General features: G+C 45.0%; 2 protein-coding genes across 7 annotated transcripts in view; both read right to left on the bottom strand.

Annotated features, from left to right (window-relative positions):
• Window positions 1-3,751, bottom strand: part of MEP1A (meprin A subunit alpha) — a 35,621-nt gene extending 31,870 nt beyond the window's left edge. For 2 of the 4 annotated variants that reach the window (XM_083730278.1, XM_083730275.1), the window contains exon 1: window positions 22-598. In XM_083730278.1, the coding sequence (XP_083586404.1) occupies window positions 22-195 (174 nt within the window). In that variant the 5' untranslated portion in view covers window positions 196-598. Of the gene's footprint in view, window positions 1-21; window positions 599-1,819; window positions 3,145-3,585 lie in introns of those variants that run through there. The other 2 variants (XM_083730277.1, XM_083730276.1) reach the window with 2 other exon arrangements.
• A 9,314-nt stretch (window positions 3,752-13,065) lies between these two features.
• On the bottom strand, window positions 13,066-18,711 carry ANKRD66 (ankyrin repeat domain 66). Of its 3 annotated transcripts, XR_014561946.1 has the most exons (6): window positions 18,571-18,711; window positions 18,011-18,165; window positions 16,821-17,049; window positions 15,213-15,387; window positions 13,916-14,944; window positions 13,066-13,304 (listed from the first exon to the last, which is right to left on the bottom strand). XR_014561946.1 is itself a non-coding variant. In XM_083730885.1 (4 exons), the coding sequence occupies exons 2-4, from the start codon at window positions 18,147-18,149 to the stop codon at window positions 15,168-15,170; spliced, it is 588 nt and encodes a 195-aa protein (XP_083587011.1). In that variant the 5' UTR covers window positions 18,150-18,165; window positions 18,571-18,711; the 3' UTR covers window positions 13,927-15,167. The 3 variants fall into 3 exon arrangements, 2 of the variants coding, with proteins under 2 accessions (XP_083587011.1, XP_083587012.1); XM_083730885.1 differs by lacking the exon at window positions 13,066-13,304 and having other exon boundaries at window positions 13,927-15,387; XM_083730886.1 differs by lacking the exon at window positions 13,066-13,304 and having other exon boundaries at window positions 13,927-15,387; window positions 18,536-18,711.
• Between the last annotated feature and the right edge of the window lie 1,410 nt (window positions 18,712-20,121).

A 20,121-nucleotide genomic window follows, 5' to 3' on the forward strand; every position in this document is an offset into this window, starting at 1 on the left:
TGTCACTGGATCGAAACTTACTGAAAATGAGGTGCAATGTGCTAAAAGCACAGTGAGACTGAAAAACTGGAAAGCTGTACTAGAAGCCATGGCAGAAAGAAACAGACCTTCTAATCCCTTCTTGTCAATGCACAAAGCAGCTTGTTGCAGAAACACTTTTAAATGAGGCTTCGAGCTTATCCTCCCACCCCTCATTGAACGTTAACAAAACCAGAGGCAGAAACATCTCAGCAAAGCAGCTGAGATGTCAAGGCTTCTCTGTGCTGCTTTGCAGAACCTAGGTGAGGTATGCTAAAAGCAAGCAGAGTTCATTTAGAATCCATCCTGAAAAAGCCAGCCAAAATATGTTCTGACTATTGCTGTCATTTGCCTGCCTGTCAGTCCCTATTCCACAAAATCAATGGAATTAAAATCTTGTTTTATAGAAGAGAATCTCCGACAAAGACTCTGATTACAGCGGTCCTCTTTCACAGAATCATATAATCGTAGAGTTGGAAGGGACCCTGAGGATCATCTAGTCCACCCATGTTAGTAAGTAATAGTGAGTTCAAAGAAGCTAAGGAGGACCTTTTAGATGCATGTATAGTTATTGGCTGCCTGGTGCGTTTTACTTGTTTCATTTTGAACTTCTTGCAAAATCAAAATCAATTAATATTTTAATTACAACACAGAAGCAAACAGAATCCTATGACTATAAGATTAAATCTGAACTCAGTGTCCATTGCCGACCTCCAGTGCACTAGATGTCCTGTGAAACGTGATTAAACTGGCTGAGTGGGCAGAGCGTCCCACACATTATGTCAGCGAGTTCCTTCTTGATAGTAGGAGAGGGACTAACAGAGAGAACAATCTCCTCAGGGAGCTTGTTAATAACTACCCTGGAGCTTAAAATCAGGCTCCATTAACCACAGTGCTAAATATATAGTCCAGCTGGGGGGTTTGCTTTCCTTTATGTATCTTCAGGTTCCTGATATTCCTCTGAAATACTTTCTCGGGGCTCCGTGCCTCCACTGTGGGCCCTTCTGCATCCTTCGTGCACCTTCCTTCTCCTTAAAAAGTAACAGGAACACGCCCCGGTGCTGCCTTTATTTCTCTTCCTCTCACTTCCCCTACAACAAGACATTGTTGAGTGATTTGTCCATCGGGGGTGGGGGGTCTTTGAAGACACCCATATCTCTATACTTGGGAGTCTGTGGGATCTTGCTATTTCCCCCTGTGATTGATGCATCCTAGCTAGGCTCAAGATTCTGAAAATCAGAAAATCACAGTGACAATGGGTGTGAAAGTGCCCCATCTGCTCAAGGTTGCACGCTAACATCACAGGCAGCATCTAGCAAGTTAGTTGAATGACTAACAATTAAGGCCGGCATAATACATGCAAGTCCTGCTATCCAAACTCTTGTTGTACGAAACCTTGCCATACAGATATCCAAACAGTCGGACCTGTGTGTGTAAAAGAATAAGAGCCTTAAACAACCTTTTTGTGTATTGCTGGTCCACGGCAGCCAATCTTCCAGAAACCAGAAGGGAGTGGGGAGGAAGGGGATGGAGAGATTGGATCAATAATACAACATTTTCCCCCCTCCCTTGTCTGCTTTTTTGAAGGTTGCAGAGGGTTTTCCCAATGTTTCTTTTGTCATCTTGGGGTTAAAATTCTGTGGTCAGGAATGCATTATAAATTTTCCCATAGGAATCAATGGAAATCATTACCTAACAATTTCCTGAGAATGCAGTGTGTTCAGATAGTGGGATCTGCATGCACTGTATTTTTAGAGCACTGAGGCTGATCTGAATGTATCATTGCTGAAACATGATATACCACAAACCTCTGCTTTAAAAGCTCCATGGAGGTCCACCACCTCTCCTCGAAGTCAAGCAGCTCTTACTGTGAGAAAGTTCTTCCTCCATGTGACAGCCTTTTAGATATCTGAAGATGGCTCTCATATCTCCTCTCAGCCTCCTCTTTCCCAGGCTACACATGCCCAGCATCCTCAACCGTTCCTCAAAAGGCTTGCTTTCCAGACCCTTGACCATCTTGATGGTCCTCCTCCGCACACTTTCCAGCTTGTCAACATCCTTCCAAAATTGTGGCACCCAGAATTGGACACAGTATTCCAGGTGTGGTCTGGAATAGAGTGGTACTCCAAACTGCAGGAGGCAGTGGAAGACAGAAGTGCCTGGCGTGCTCTGGTTCAGGGGGTCACAAAGAGTCGGACACAACTAAACGACTAAACAACAACAACATATATTGAAAGCTTATATTTAGTTGATCTTTAAGGTGGCACTGGAATTATTTAAAAAGATTTTTTCATCTTTCATCTTGTTATTTATTATGACTATGTCAGATCAACACAGCTATCCACCTGAATCATCCTTCCTGGGTTCTTCTCCTGCATGAGCAGGAGGAGCAGACAAGGAAGGCAGAACTAGTAAGGTCAGAGGTGACTCCCGAGGCTGAGCGGCCACAGGAACCAGACCCATGACAGAGCAGACCGGCGGCGCCCGACCAAAAGGCCCCGTCGCAGCCGGTAGCGCCGGAACGAGAGCCAGAACCAGAAACCCCGCCGAGGGACACCCCTGACCACAGCGCATATGTAGGCACCTGGCGTACCTTGGTGACTATGAATGCTAACCTCCTGGGTGCCAGGGGAACATAGAGGGGAGGGGTGTTATGGACTGAGCTTGGATCCTAGAACAAGAGGCAGGTAGGATCCTAGAATGCAACACCTGACTGGCCTGCAGGAGAAGACCAATCAGGCTCCAGGAGGGAAGCAGAATCAGCCAATCAGAAGGAACCCCATTGTGTAAATAATGTTTATAAAGCCTGAGGTGGGGGGGGCATGCATTCACTGTTTTAGGAGCTGCAATAAAGAGCATGAAATCACTGTGCAACTGAGTAAATTCCACCCTCCCTTAAAAAATCCTGCCTACTCCGATGCCTGCTACTAACAGTTTTTTCCTTGCCATATTTTCCTCTTGCTCACTATAGTACTTAGAATTTGTTACTCAGGATTTGAATGTAGAGCGGATAAATTAAACTTTTGAACATCACACTTTCTGGTTGCTCAGCAATTTTGTTCTCACGAACTTGCTTTGAGCCTGCAAATCTGCTTTGGATGCTGGAAGGGATCGGTGGGGGAAGCGTGCTTTTTTTTGGGGGGGGGCACTGGCGGAGGAAGAGGAGTGCGGGGGGTGGGGCGCCCCGGACCAGCAGTGCGAAACCGGCCGGGCGCCATCGCGGCTGCCCCCCCCCCGGGCGGGGGCTCCTCTGGAAAAGAGAGCTCGGCCTCCGCGAATCTCCCAGGGTCTCTGCAAAGGGTTCCTGCGCAATTTCAGAACACGCGGTGCACGTTGGTGTTCTTTGTTTCGAGCTTCTTCCACGCGCCCCCCGGCAACGACTAACCTTGCCTTCCCCCCTTCCTCTCTTCCGCAGCCTTGCTTTGGCTCCCCCCGCCCCGCTCTGCGCATCTCCTGCGTCTTCTTCCTCCCGCACAAGGAAGCGACGAAGCCCGCGGCTCCCTTTCCGCGCAGGCATGAAGCTCCCGCCCCTGCGATGCTTCCAACTCTTCCTCTCCCCGATCCCACCTTCAGCTGCCTCCCCATCATCACGCTTCCCACTCTTCCTTGGGGCCACCCCTCGCACCCCTTTCCCCTCTCTGCCCCTCCTCGCTTTCCTCCATTCTCCCTGCACTCCGATCAGCCCCATTTCTGCGCCTTTCCCTCTCTCTGGCTCAGGCCCCTGGGGCGCACAGACGCCCTTCATCTCCTCCAGCCCCTTGCCCCCTTCCTCCTCCTTTTCCCGAGTCCCCCTGGTGTGCAGATGCCCCTTTCCACCCCGCCTCTTCATTCCGTTCTTCGTGCGCACTCCCAGGCGGATACATGTTGCTGTAGCTTTGAAATTAACAAACTCTTCCGGGTGATACGGAAGGGGGGGCATGTCTTCTTCGCCTTCTTCTTCGCTGCAATATATCCATTTATTTCCGAGTCCAATTGTCAATGTCAAAGGGGACTAAAATCTATAAAATTCACAGAAAATCAACTGTAACACCGATTTTCTTGCTTTCGGTGCCAATTTGCTCAATTTCTCTAGGACTCCATGACACCTCCAGTGTCCTCCATAATCCCTCAAGCGAGGTGTCACCTACACTCAGGAAGACCCTAATCTTCTCTAATCACCCTGCCAAGCCCTTCCTCCGGGCAGTGCCAGGTGGCAGACTATGCATACCTGGACTATTGTCCTCTCATCACCGGTACTCAGGATGTACTTATCTGTGCATATCTCCAGCTCTGCTTATTCCCCCGTCCCTCCTCCATATGTTAATCCTGTGTAACCCAACCTCTTCTTAATGTATTCATGATGTAACTGTGATGTATTTTGCACTGTATCCTGGGACATGGAGGGAAGTTTTAAAAGTTCATGTCACCCCTTCCTCAGGGTTCAATCTCGCCTTGAACCTGTTGCGCAATAAACTTGGATCTTCTGCATCTTGCTCCTGTCTCCGGCTGAGCTCATTTTCCTCCGCAGGGACCCGCGGACTTAGTCCGACGAGCTGGGTGGCAGAGCAGCCTCACACCCAGATTTTACCGTAACACGGGCAAGGCTGTCGGCTTCTTCAGTTTGAGAAAGTTCAGTTCAGTTGATGGGCATTGTATGTGTATGAGTGTGTGCTTGTTAATAAAATAGATACGATGAATCTGGAATTTCTCATGGAAGACGACACATGGAACCAAAAGTGGAATACACTGCGGGAAGGTATGATGGAAGAAGAATAACAGCCCCCCCCCCCTTTAGAAGTGTTTTCAAATATTATCAGGTTTCAGAAGCTGCCCTGGATAAAACATGTTCCCATTCAGACTTCCGCTGGATCTTGGAAGCTGCCCTAATCTGTGCACAAAAATGCCATCTGAAAGGCAGCCTGAGCTACACCACTACCCGGCAGCAAATCTAAGCAAATTAAACTTGTGACTGTAATGGAATATTTCCTACATTTACATGCGTAGTGATGCTAAATGTGGACTAAGAAAACAAATATTCACTCATACAAATACTGTAAATATTGTTTTCCATACCCAGCCTACTGGGTAAAAGCATTATCACTGGATATTTCTTCTGTTCTGTTCTAATGTTGATTTAGGAAATTTGGAACAATAGGGGGAAATGTATCACTATACACTGGTCACAACACAATAAACATTTCTGCAATTTCTAAGGTGAAAGGGGATGCCCAGATGCTTTTCTCATATTTATACTGCTGTCAAACCAGATGTCCCCTATCCCAGTGTTTTTCAACCACTGTTCTGCGGCACACTAGTGTGCCGCGAGATGTTGCCTGGTGTGCCGTGGGAAAAATTGAAAAATTCGAAAGATTTAAAAATAAAGTATTTTATAATTTTTCATATTTCTCTTTACTTACTATTTCATAATAAAGTAATTATAAAATACTTTCTTTGTGTTTATTTGATTCCTATTCAAGAGAATTACTTTATATATGGTCAATATAGGCACAGAGTTAAATTTTTTAACATTTTCTAATGGTGGTGTGCCTCGTGATTTTTTTCATGAAACAAGTGTGCCTTTGCCCAAAAAAGATTGAAAAACACTGCCCTATCCTATAGTTGTCTGTCTGATTATTCCTGCCTAAGTGTAGAATCTACATTTGCCCCTATTAAAATTCATTTTGTTTCGTTTGGGCCCAGTTCTCCAAACTGTTAAGGTCATCTGTCTTCAGCGGCATCTGTCTTCAGCGGCATTAGCTACCCCTCCCAGTTTGGAGTCCTCCACAAATTGTACGACTATCTCCTCAATTCCTTCATAAAGAGAATCCTGCACTTGTCCCTTTCATCCAGGATAATGAAGAACCATCGGTGAACACTTTTGGGGTTGTGCCAGTCAACCAGTTACAAATCCACTGAATTACAACCTCATCTAGCCTGCATTTTATCAGCTTCTCCACAAGAATATCATGTGGGAGCTTTGTTGAAAGCCTTTTTGAAGTCAAGATACTCCACAGCATTCCCTTGATCCGCCAAGCTTGTAACTCTATCCAAAAAAGAAATAAAAGTAGTTTGGCTTGACTTGTTTTGAAAACCCCATGTTGGGTCCTCAAAATCACAGCATCCTTTTCTAAGTGCTCACAGACAGATTATTTAATGATGACTTCAAGGAACTTCCCTGAAATTGACATCAACCTGTAGCTGTTTAGGTCCTCTTTCGCTCTGCCTGTGACAGACAGCAGTTCCAACTCAGAGGCCGAAGCATACATGGAGCCTGCCTCTCCTACTATGACAAGCTCCGCTCGCCCCTTATCTCCAAGGGCATGCAGTATGGTGGTCAGGTGGGATTGCTATGAGGAATTATGAAAAATGCAGCACGCCATTGTGTCATTGTGTTATGAAAAATGCAGCACGCCAATGCTTTCATTGCCGACTTGAATGGGCTTGAGTCATTGACAATAATTTCTGATCAAATCCCACAAGTCTCTGCACCTCTGCCATTTTCTTTCTCTCTGCCTGACAGTCACGTATAGAGCATTTTACACAGACCAGTTGCTTCACCAGGCATCCTCAGTACATAAGATAGGAGATAGCTTTGATGTGGCTTTTGTTAGTTTTGTTAATCTTAGGGCCAGGAAATAGTTTCACATGGAGGTGATAAAAATGCCTGACTTTCCTTGTCGTCCTTCCTTTCCTATTTACTGCCTGTTTATGACCTCTGGGTTTTACTAAATGCATTTCTCAATGGTTCCTGTTTATTTTAGCTTAACCATGTATGTATGCATGCTCAAGTAGGAAATTAGTTCTTTGAAGTTAAAAGGATTTCTCTGATCTAACTTTGTCCCACATGGTAATTTTTTGAAATGCTCAGAGGAAACCTGATGGGTTCTTACAAACTCTGTGTCAAAAGTTCTTTTGTTAATAAAAGGGACCTGGGCCAGGGTGTGGCAGATTATTATTGGCACTTCCTCCCAGAGTCTTGCTGGCCAAGCCTCGTGTGTATTTTATTAATCATGGTCCAGTCCTTCCTTTACCTTCAGAACACAACAATACAGAGTGATGTGTAGAGCGGAACAGAGAGCCCTGTCCACAGTTGGAGACTGCTTGGGAAACAGCCAGCGGAGGGGGGTGAAAGTGGGAGCAGTCAGTCCTGGCAACTGCTCTATTGGGACAAGACTGAGTGAGAAGTGTGGCTGAGCTGTATGCCATTTCCTTGAATAAAGGGTTAACTTATCTGACAAACTCTACTTCTTGCATAGGAATCCAGCCCTGATAGCCTGAAAATAGTTCTTGCATGACTAAAGCCTTTGAACTCCAGAAGCTGTAAGTGATTATTCCAGTCTAATTTACCCAAGCTGAAATGCCTGCTAACAGCAACTGTTAGATTCAAGAGCTGGGGGGGGGGGGTCCTGCCATTCCACTCTCTAAAAACTTCCATTCATGGCATATAAGGCTGTCCCTTTCTTCTTCTGTGCATCACTCTTGTCAGCCTTGCCATCCTCCTTCACTCTTGAACTATGCAGAAAGTCAGCCAGGGCACTTGAGGACATCTGGGAGCAGCCTGAGAAGTTTCAGCTGGAAAACTGGTGCAGAGGATGTGCCTCTGGAGAATTTCCTGGCATAGGCTGGTGTCAAAGCTCTCCCCTGTGGAAAGAGGTTTGAGTGCACCCTTAAAGTCAAAGCCACAGCTCTAAGGAATGGTTTGGCAGCAACCTAGCTCTACCAGTATCACTAAATATTACGTTACACTTTCCTCTGATATTTGCCTAGGGTTTCATACTAATTCTTTAGCAAGAAATAGCAGGTGAAAATTGTCCATCATTTTCAAGTCCTGCAGGAATGCATCAGTGTCAGATAAAAATAGAATGCATCTCTACATAACCTTGAAAACAAATGCTCTGGGGATTGTGAGTAAATGTCATGTAAATCATTGCTTTTTGCCACAAGCTCTTGGCAAAAGAGTTGGTTGTTCTGCACCCCATGAAAAGAAGAATGCAAATCAGAGTGCAATAGGTGCCCTATGACAGCATCACTTCTCAATTTCATGGATAATAAAGCATGTGCTATCCAAAAGTTAAAGACTACAGCCTTTTCAGACTGTGTATCTGGAAGAATGGAAGACCAAGGGTGCAACTATCAAAGAGCGGAGCGTTTTCCACTCCCAGTTACACTCTACATAGTTTGCACATCAATTGAGGCTGTTGTTGGGATGTCGTTGAATGCTTTCATTGCTGTAGTGAATTGCATTGATGGGATGAGAAATGGACACCTGAAATCCATTGATAAAATCTTGACTGCTTTTGGTGTCTCCAGATGTTTCTACATGTGCCTGCTAGTTATCAAGATTTTCTGGATAGCATTCTTTCCTTGGATAGTTGAAGACACAAGCTTATACCAAACATACAAAGCTACAACGTGGTTTCTAAATTGTACCAACCTCTGCTTCACTGCCTGCCTGTGTACATTTTACTGTGCAAAGATTGCTAACTTCCAGCACTACATTTTCTTCCTCCTGAAGACGAGAATCTCCAGATTGGTACCCTGGATGCTTCTGGTTTCTTTGCTTGGATCATTGGCAACTACGTCACCTTTCTTCAAAGAAATTTACATTTTTACATGCCAAAACAATAGTAGTTTTGATATATTAGGAAATGTCACGCTTGAAGGCTTTACAGTAGAAACAGATTTGGTTCATTTGTTTCTGTGGTGTGGTCTGGGATTCACAGTGGCTTTCTTCATCTCAACCACATCAACTTTTCTCTTACTCTTTTCACTGTGGAGACACACCCAGCAGATGCAGAACAGTTCAGCCAGTTTCAGCAGCCCAAGCATGGCTGCCCATTTTCAGGCTGTGAAAATAATCATTTCTCTCTTGGTCATAAATGCCATTAATTTTGTGTCTTTGATGGTCCTTCTGTCCAATATATTTCTAGACAGCAGTCTTGCCAGCCGGTTTTGTGCTATCATTCTAAATGCATGCCCTTCCGTGCAATCTAGCCTCTTGATTTGGGGAAATCCTAAACTGAAAAGGGAATTCGGTAGAGTTGTGCATTATATCAGGTACATGTTCTTATTTGGAAAAGGTGTAATGAGAAATGCATTCTGTCTTCCATCAAAAATGATTGGAAGTGTGAGCTGCATCCCAAACACACATTCATATTCGTGTAATCCAGAAGTGAGACAAGTGACACATGAGGAACTGCCTTAAATTAAAATCCTGTGGACGGAGAAGATGATAAAGCAGTTTTGTTGTTTGATCGAGCCTGTATTCTAGCCTGATTTGCCTGCTGTGTACTTTAAAAAATCTTTAAAATAAAATTGTGTCCCTATAGAATAAAATGATAGTGGAGTCATTCGATGAAGTAGTGAGCCAACTGAATCTTTCTATGCAGAGACAGATTGTTGAACTGTGCATAACCTTTCCACTAAGTTGTTGAGGTAACAGAAGCCAGTGCAATGATCCCCCCCCCCCCGTCTCTTCACATGCCTCTGCACCCTCCTCAAATTGGCTCAGAACTGTTGGGAGAACCCCCGAAAAGTGTGTGCCCATGTGGAGTTGCGGTGAGAGTATTGGACTAAGACCTAGGAGACCACGGTCCAAAACCCTGCTCAGACATGAAAGTCATTGGGTGACCTTGGGCCAGTCCCTTTCTCTCACACTAACCTACCTCACAGGGTTGTTGTGAGGATAAAATGAGAATACCCAAGAGGCCCATGTGTGCCACCCTGAGCTTTGGGAGGAAAGGTGGAATGAATAAATATATAAAATAGTGTGAGGAGGGGGAGGAAAGAGGAGAAAACATTCCTTCTAGAAAGCAGAAATGCTTGCGCTTCTGGAACAGTCATCTTAGCACAGAGGTTGTCAACCTGTTTTGGGTCCACAGCTCCCTTGACCAACTACATTCTTTCTGCAGCACCCCTGTGGGGCACAGGACGGAGCCAAGTTACAGGCATGTCACCCCTTGCCTGCAGAACTGGCAGCCCCTCAACCCTTTTCGAACACCCTCCCTTGTGGAGTGTTCCCTCAGCCTCCTTCCCCCTCTTCCTCTACCTACCTCTACCTCTCCTTCAAATCAGAATCAGTGAGGGCTGTGAAGGTCCTGTGTGAGTGTCTGGAGGCAGCTGGTGGATGGAAGGTGGCTAACGGATTGAGGTTGAATCCTGACAAGACAGAAGTCCTGTTTTGGGGGGACAGGAGGCGGGCGGGTGTGGAGGACTCCCTGGTCCTGAATGGGGTAACTGTGCCCCTGAAGGACCAGGTGCGCAGCCTGGGAGTCATTTTGGACTCTGTTATGTACTGAATTGAATAGGATCCAAACTGCAGCAGTCTGATTGGTCCTAGAACAATAGGATCCAAAAGGCAGCAGTCTGATTGGTCCTAGAACAATAGGATTCAGAATGCAGCAGTCTGATTGGTCTTAGAACAATGCAGCAGTATGATTGGTTGGCAGGAACCACCCAATCATGCTCCAGATAGAAGTGAATCCACAACCTGATTGGCTTACAGTAGAATTCCAGAATTAGCCAATCATGTGCAGCCCATTGTGTAAATAATGTATATAAAGCAGATACTTTGAGGGGACATTCATTCATTCCTCCTCACCACTATGAGCTGAATAAAGAGCATGAAATCACTTTGCGACTCTGAGTATATTTCAGACTCACAGCTGTCCATGGAGGCACAGGTTAATTCTGTGTCCAGGGCAGCTGTCTACCAGCTCCACCTGGTACGCAGGATGAGACCCTACCTGCCCACAGACTGTCTCACCAGAGTGGTGCATGCTCTAGTTATTTCCCGCATGGCTCTACCTTTGAAGGTGACCTGGAAACTACAACTACAGTAATCCAGAATGTGGCAGCTAGACTGGTGACTGGGACCATATAACACTGGTCCTGAAAGACCTACATTGGTTCCCAGTACATTTCCGAGCACAATTCAAAGTGTTGGTGCTGACCTTTAAAGCCCTAAATGGCCTCGGTCCAGTATACCTGAAGGAGCGTCTCCACCTCCATCGTTCTGCCCGGACACTGAGGTCCAGCACCGAGGGCCTTCTGGCGGTTCCCTCACTGCAAGAAGTGAGGTTACAGGGAACCAGGCAGAGGGCCTTCTCGGTAGTGGCGCCCGCCCTGTGCAATTTCCCCATCAGATGTCAAGGAAATAAAAAACTATGACTTTTAGAAGACATCTGAAGGCAGCCATGTATCAAGACGTTTTTAATGCTTGATGCTTTAGTATGTTTTTATATATGCTGTGAGCTGCCAAAGGTGGCTGGGGAAATATAATATAATATGGTATGGTATGGTATGGTATGGTATGATATGATGATATGATATGATATGATATGATATATGATGATATTATATGATATGATGATATGATATTAGGCGCCCCAGGGTGCCGTGGCATACTGGTTAAAAACCACTGTCTTAGCATGATGTAGGATTCTACACTTTAATTTAAGTTTCAATCCACTGTTACTTATTATTTCTATTTATATTTCTGAATATTTATAAACTGCCCTCTCATGAAAATAACATCACTAAAACATCGTAACACAATAAGATTATAAAACGAAGACAAATGACCAACATTGAATCAAATTAATTATCCAAAAATGCTTGGTGGAAAAAGAACATTTTCAGCAGGTGACAAAACTTTAGAATGGCAGCTTCCTGTTTGGCTTCCAGAGGAAGTCTTCCAAAGGTGCCACCACCTGACCTGCCTGGGCTCGTCCACACTTCCGTTTCTCCAAGGAAAACCCGTGGCATAGCACTGAATTGGAACAAACTACCAGGGGTTTTTCTGCAGATAGCTGTTGGTTCCAAATGAGTGCTGAAGAGTGGGTTTTCAGGGGAAAGAGGCTGGGCCAAGGCCACAGGGCCTGGACAAGTGGGAAACCGCTCAGACACTTGCTGCTTTCTAGGCAGCACAGGGCAAGCAAAAGATGAGCCCTAATAGGAGGCTTCTCTCAAGGATCCCAGGGATCCGGTACACCATTCTGGATGGTGCATAAGGGACATGGGAGTCCTTCAGGTTAAGACTTTTAAAAGCAACCCTTTAATGAGGCAGTTTCATTCCTTTGCTTGTCTGTTATTTTTCTTTCCTCCCCTTCTATATTGCCAATGAAAGGGATACCCCCCCACCCCCCCAGTGAAGTAGAAATGAAACTGAAGAAGAATAGGAGGAAGGAATCCTTTGTTTAGAAAGACTTCCCCCTTTGTCTCACTGCAGCTCTAAGGGAAAGGGTCTACTTCTTTAAACTCCTAGGATGTCTGGTCACATCCACAACATACATTTTAATCACATTTAAAGCAAAAGGCTAAAGAATCAAGGAAACCAAGCTACGATTTCCAGTAACCTTAGCAAACTGTGGTTCCAAGGATTGTTTAGGGGAAGCCAAGTGTGTCAAGTGTGTAAGGGACGCGGGTGGCGCTGTGGGTAAAACCTCAGCGCCTAGAACTTGCCGATCGCATGGTCGGTGGTTCGAATCCCCGCGGTGAGGTGAGCTCCCGTCGTTCAGTCCCAGCTCCTGCCCAGGTAAAACCTCAGCGCCTAGAACTTGCCGATCGCATGGTCGGTGGTTCGAATCCCCGCGGTGAGGTCAGCTCCCGTCGTTCAGTCCCAGCTCCTGCCCACCTAGCAGTTCGAAAGCACCCTTAAGTGCAAGTAGATAAATAGGTACCGCTTTATAGCGGGAAGGTAAACGGTGTTTCCATGTGCAGCGCTGGTGCTGGCTCGCCAGAGCAGCTTCGTCACGCTGGCCACGTGACCTGGAAGTGTCTGTGGACAGCGATGGCCCCCGGCCTCTTAAGTGAGATGGGCGCACAACCCTAGAGTCGGACACGACTGGCCCATATGGGCAGAGGTACCTTTACCTTTACCTTTAAGTGTTTCCAGAATATATCTAAATGATGTATCAAAATGTCCACAAAATTTTGAATATATTTGCTACCAAACTAATTCAGATGGTGAGTCCAATATCAGTTTAATGGTACAGTAGCAGGGAATTAAGAAGATTGACTTATTCATATTTTTTTCCAAAACAACAACAAAAACAATTTTAAACTGTGTGAAGCATAGCAAGATAAGTTTTTGTTTATTATAGCATCTGGAACTCCAACCTTCAGGTTTCCACAGAGTTAATGAAACGCATCATGTTTCTCATATGGTTTTTAAACGCTGTTATCCATGGTACTTAGCTTTTCTACATAAGCATGCAAAACTGAGCATATGACACCATGCCTGTGAAAAGAATACTCTCCATATTTACATTTCTCAGAAACCTGGAGCTTCATTATGATGGATATAACTCATAATAATAATAATAATTTTTTATTTATACCCCGCCCTCCCCAGCCAAGGCCGGGCTCAGAGCGGCTTACAAGCAATAATAAAAACAAGATGAATGATTACAACTTAAAAACAAAAATAAAATACCACATTAAAATATTGAAACATTAAAATATTAAAATGTAGCCTCATTGCAGGAGGAGAAGGAAAGGAAAAAAGAAAGAGAGAAGGAGGGAATCAAATTGGCTCCAAGCCAAAGGCCAGGCGGAACAACTCTGTCTTACAGGCCCTGCGGAAAGAAATCAGATCCTGCAGGGCCCTGGTCTCATGAGGCAGAGCGTTCCGCCAGGCTGGAGCCAGAGTTGAAAAGGCCCTGGCTCTGGTCGAAGCCAATCTAACTTCCTTAGGGCCCGGGACCACTAGGGTGTTGTTATTTATGGACCTTGAGGCTCTCCGTGGGGCATACCAGGAGAGGCGGTCCCAGAGGTACGAGGGTCCTAGGCCGTGAAGGGCTTTAAAGGTCAAAAGCAGCACCTTAAATCTGACCCTGTACTCCACCGGGAGCCAGTGCAGCTTGAAAAGCACTGGGTGAATATGCTCCCATGGCAGAAACCCCGTGAGGAGCCTCACAGCAGCTCAGTGGGTTTGTTTTCTCTGGACAAGTCTGAAAGCTCAGTGGCTGTTCATCCAACTTCCATATTCTAAGGATGTGGCATGAAGATTTTCCTCCTGAGTGGAAAAGCTGTTTTAAAGGATAACAGTTGTCAGGAGCTGGACTGCGGAGGAATGATGGGAGCCCACCCCCTTTTTCTGAACCTTCCCAGGGGCAGGAGGACAGTATTGAGTTAGAACAGTGGTTTGCAGGGGGACATAGTCCAGAGGGAAAAGCTGGAAAATACTGAGGGAGGAACAGCTAGAAGAGGAAACGCCAAGAGAGAGACAGCTGGCAGATTCAGTGTCCTTGGACAGCATTCCTGACCCCCCCCCCCTTCGCCTAAGACTAGGCGGGCTCTGAGAGTGATAGAACAGAGAGCTCAGCAGCGACAACCCAAGGTAGGAGTGACGTAAATTAATGGGGACGGAGGGGTGAAACTTTACTGGGAGCAACGCCATTTTTTAGAGAGATATGAATTCCTTTGTCTCTTGCTGCGATCATTAAAGAACTTATTTGGTAAGAACGCTCCTTTCATTTTATCTGCTTATTTGCTGCCACAGGGGGAGGGATCCGATCCCCCAAAGTCTGACAACAGTCCATTGTTGCAGTTTTCTAAATTTTGGGCATTGGCACAACCATTAATTGCGTTGCTCGTACTCGGAAGTCAAACTATAATTGGAGACACTTGGATTTAGAAAATAAAATATGGGCTCTTACAGCAATCTACATGTTTCTTGCAAAGCTATAGAAATTGCACAAAGGTGGTCTGATTCTGGACCTGCTTTACAAGCTCTAGCCGTGTCAATAATCCAGTGCTATACTCTGGTTTTTCGTTGTTCTGACCTCCGATTTGCTGTTTGCTTGAGCATTTCCACAGTGGGAAGGTTTGCAAACTTCAGTCCCTTCCTTTACATTCACCTCCTGGATTCTTTATCTCTGATCACCAGCATCTCTTTCTTCAGTGTGACTTATCCAGCAATGTGTTATCTCCTGTTGTTAGAATTCTAGGTCCCAAATATAAAATAAATGTTCATAAATGTACATGGCAAACGCATACATAAGTATATAAACCTTGTGTCTGAAACATCACCACCACAGGCACCAACCTCTTGGCATCCTGCTCCGGTTTCACCTCTAATTTTTACTAGATATGCCCAGTAAATGGTTTGCATTGAACCCAAAGATGCTGTAAGCGCTGCTGAAAAGGAAGGTGTCTGTGTTACTTAGCTAAGGCAGCTGGGCTGCATCTATAGAGCTCTGCTCATTACTTACTCTAGGAGTTGGATCATCGTCTTTCCCCACATGCTTTTTTGTGGGTTTCTTTTGTGTGTAGGCTTTATTTTTCAAAGGTTCTGCCCTTTTACGTTCCCAATCTTCGTCCTCCAGGTCCAGCTGAGTCCCCTTTAATTTTGCTCTCTGACAGAACTCCCTACACTCTACCTCTGCCCTAGATGAAAGAGAAAGGACGGTCATCTTCACCAAATTCAACAAAACCTCTCAAGACATCTGGAATTGATATGGCATATTTATTAAATAGGGGATGTGGGTGGCGCTGTGGGAGCTGGCTCTGACCCTATTAAAGCTGATTATAGATTATAATTTCTGGGAAATAATGGGAACAGTTTCCCTTAACTGCTGTGGCACTGATCATGAGGTATTAGTACCCTGGTATTTGTACAAAGGTATGTGAGGAGGACACGGGTGGCGCTGTGGGTTAAACCACAGAGCCTAGGACTTGCCAATCAGAAGGTCGGTGGTTCGGGAGCTCCCGTTGCTCGGTCCCTGCTCCTGCCAACCTACCAGTTCGAAAGCACCTCAAAGTGCAAGTAGATAAATAGGTACCACTCCGGCGGGAAGGTAAACGGCATTTCCGTGTGCTGCTCTGGTTCGCCAGAAATGGCTTAGTCATGCTGGCCACATGACCCAGAAGCTGTACGCCGGCTTCCTCGGCCAATAAAGCGAGATGAGCGCCACAACCCCAGAGTCGGTCACGACTGGATCTAATGGTCAGGGGTCCCTTTACCTTTACCTTTTATTTATGCAATAAAATATAATATTCTTAGTGTGCTGATTGGTTCTTTTCAATCAGTAACCCAAACCACTTATTTCTATGTTACATTTTGTTTGTCCAATGGATTGGGATCTACTTTTTGCTCTGGTGTGGACAAGCCCCTGGTTGCGGTGGGGGTGGACTGAAAATCCTTGCTTCAGAGCTAGGATGCCAGGAATGGGAAGCAGGCCACTGCAGAGCTTATGTGAGGCCGGGTGCGAGTCTTGCTCTTCGCATGACAGCAGAGGTCTGGCAGGCCTGGAGGGGGGGGCGCTGAAAGGAGCCCTGGCCAGGTTAGCTCTCCAAGGCCTGGGGCAAGTGTACCTAGCTGCCTCCCCCCCACCCCCGCAGGCCAGAGAGGCATAGTGGAGCCCACCAGGACAGCTGTGTGGATCAACAGCTGGCTTAACTATGGGCCAACCAGCCCTCATGGCAATGCACCCCCCCTACAGGTTGCCTGGTTAGTCTGTCCTCCTGGCTGGCACCCCCCCCCCCCCAGGACTCCTTGACACTCGCCTTCAGCCTTGCACAGCCAGGGCAGCGTCACTTAACTCCCTTGGGGGTCCTGAGGCACCTGCACAGGTTGTGGTACTGGAGGATTTGGCTGCCTCTTTATTGTCACTCAAACACTGTTATTTTTAGAGCCTCATCTTAATCTGATTTTTATACTAATCCCTGCTTTAAATTGCATTCTTTTAACCTGATTTTTTAAAATAACTTTTTTATTTTGTTTTGAATGATGTAGTTTCTCTGCTCTACCAGCTGAGGAGTGGGATATAAATCTAGCTAATAATAATTGATTTATCTGTTAACAATTTGTTGATACTTACACCTCTAAGAACGTGACACAATCTTTGTGTCCGTAGATCTCTGCGATCCTCTTGGGTGTGTCCCCATAGAGATCAGCAGCATCAATAGGCGCATGCAGAGAATGAAGGGTTCTTAACACTCCTAGTTTCCCTGATTCAGCCCCAAAATGAGCTGCCGTCCATCCTGCTTCAGTTCTCAAGCACAGGCGAGCACCATGCTCCACAAGCAGTTTTATTATCTTTGAGTGCCCTGTAGAAATCCAAGGATGGGAGCCAAGTGGGTGAAATGGATCACAGTGGAATTTCTTCATTATAGACAAGTTCCAGTTGCAGCCACCTGCTACCTGAGGCAAATCACAAAATAGTGTCCCCCTCCCTGCCAGGTAAGAAGGGTGAGGGAAGATGTACAACAGGAACAAGGGCGGAGGAGAAAATAAAGATCTCTATCAGGACCTGCTGCGCCGTGGATCCTGCCACCCTTGCCTCGTGAGTGGGCCAGCCTTGGTTGCTGCAAATACACCCAAGTCTCTGTGGCACCTTAAGGTGTGTGTGTGTGTGTGTGTGTGTGTGTGTAGTGTTAAATGGTGGCTCCCCACATGCTGGCTCTCATCCACCATTCCTGGCCCTCAACCAGGCTGGCTGGGGCTGATGGGAGTTGGAGTCAAAGACCTGGAGGGCCACACGTTCCCCCCACCAGCCTTTAAAACTAACCGATTTATTGTAAGCTAAGCTTTCATGGCTCAAAACCATTTCATCAAATGAACAAAGTGTAATGCTGTGTTGATGTGTAGACATGCGCATGAAAAGACAAGAATTGCAAGCAGTGCTGTCAAATGGCCAAGACAGGCAACAGATGAGATTTGGGGCAATTCAGTAAATACAGTGACCATTTACAAAAGCAGTAATTGGTCATAGCACAGTCATCTTAACACTGTTATGTTATTTCCTACTCCTAGTGGAAAAGGAAACCAACAACTCGCATAAGGCCTATGTGAACAGAAACTAACCTCTCAATGAGCTGTCATTCAGACATTTCATGCTGCAACCTCCCTTTGGAATTTCTTTCTTTGAAGAATGTCGCTTTTCAGGTCAGGTCAGCAGCAGAGAATCTTAGGAGACTGAAATGTTCTATTTGTTTCTGAATTCTGCTGTTTTTTTCTGTGAGATTAGTACCCTCTTTGTGAATGCAGTAGAAGAGATTTGTAACTTACCTTTTGCTGCAGCCCAGTGCAGTGGTGTTCTGTCACTCCAATAAATATCTTTGCAATTTGGGTCACACAGCCCTGTCTTGAGAATCTCATCCACCAAGTCACAATTGCCCAATGCTACAGCTTCGTGCAGCTCTGTCATGCTCTTACATTAAGCTCTGTGCAAGACAAAACAAAAACAAAAAAACTGAAAACCCAAATCCTGCATGATTTTGTACTTTTTTATCCAAATTAGACACAGTTATTAGTGGTACAGTGGTACCTCGGGTTACATACGCTTCAGGTTACATACGCTTCAGGTTACAGACTCCGCTAACCCAGAAATGGTGCTTCAGGTTAAGAACTTTGCTTCAGGATGAGAACAGAAATCGTGCTCTGGCGGCGTGGCAGCAGCAGGAGGCCCCATTAGCTAAAGTGGTGCTTCAGGTTAAGAACAGTTTCAGATTAAGTATGGACCTCTGGAACGAATTAAGTACTTAACCCAAGGTACCACTGTAAAAGGAAGGTAGTAAGAAAGAAAATATTTACAGGCAGTCTTTGCTGAAAATGAATCACATGCCTACCGTCTGTGCTCATGCTCCAATCCTATGTCCCCTTGTTTGGGCTTAAGTCCCACTGACATTAGGAGAGAAAGACAACATGGGATTTTGCCCCTGCAATAAAGAAAGCAAAGTCTGTCTGCTGATGACAAAATCCCCCAGTCTGTTGTTACTTACTCTCTATGGGAACTGGCTCCTCCCTTGTTAAAGCTGCAGAGCTTTAAAGGAGAAATCTTTACAGGAATGTTTTCAGCAGATGCATGTCACACAGGCTTAGGCATTGAATTTTAGACAGCCTGTGCAAATAAGGTAAAGGGTCAATATTGCACGATAAGAGAATTGGGTTGTAAGGTTTCGTGATGCTGCAGATTTATTAAATATTTTAAGGAAGGCATTTTTTCCAACTGCTCTTCCCTACCTGAAAAAAGGATGGCCTGAACTCTTTTGAGGTGCTTCCAGATGGGTAGCACCTGAGGCTTCCCAATTGTTGCTCTTCTGCTGCAAGCGGCAAGCCGAATTGCAAGCAACTCTCCATACTAGTGAGCATATTGTGCATTTTAAAATGTGTACAATCTGCTATGTTCAGTCCTACGCACCAGCAGGCTTGACACGGCTTCTGTATATGTCCAAGGGAAGGTCCCAATTGACCTGAGCTGCCCTTGACTCTAAGCCCACGTTTACCGCAGTGGCTGTTGTTTTATCAGACATTGGGGTTTTTAATCAATCTTTTAATTAACACAAAATGCTTTGTTTAGTTATAATTTTAAGAATGATTTAAAATACGGAAATGCCATTTAAATGAAAGTATAGAGCTGTAACACTATAATGCTAATTCTGAAAAGAAGGGGGGACTTTCTGGTCACCACCACCTTACAAAGGTAATAAATGATGATGAGAGAAACGGCTTTTTAACAAACATTATTATAATAGCATGATATCATCATACTTTAATGCTGTAACACTTTCTTTTAAGTGGTATTTAACTAATTTTTAATATTAAAAATTATAACCAGTAATGCACCAGTAATGAAAAGATAGATTAAAATGAACAATACAGTATAAAATGGCGCCCACTGGAAATATTATGGTGAGTGTGCTCTGTGATTGTTCACCTGCCTGATACATCATTGCGTTTCTTCAAACCATGGACTTCAAAAAACACACCTGTGCAGTTAGTGCTGCTCTTCTGAAAAAAGGGAGGACTTTTTGTTGCCAGAGGAAAGACAGGAAAAAGTCCAGGATTGCAATGATTGGATGTGTGAGTATCTCATAATAACTGAGCAAATTCTGCACTAAATGCCTAGTGTACAAGATCTGCTTAACTATTGTTGACTGTTGGCTGTTATGTTTTTATGGTGTGCTGCTACTATAAGTTGTCATTTTATTACAGTATTTGTTTTTAATATTAGTTTCAAATAAAGTATGACTATATTTCTGAAATTTGAAACTGTTGCTTAATCTAATAAGATAAAAGACAACTTCCCTGGATGTCTAGATCCAGGTTTCGGGCAAGTATTTGATGATGATTTAAAATCACAAAGCATGCAGCAAAGCATGAGAATATAGGCTGTTAGA

The sequence above is a fragment of the Podarcis gaigeae genome, assembly GCF_964106915.1.
Source record: "Podarcis gaigeae genome assembly, chromosome: 3".
Lineage (NCBI taxonomy): Eukaryota > Metazoa > Chordata > Lepidosauria > Squamata > Lacertidae > Podarcis > Podarcis gaigeae.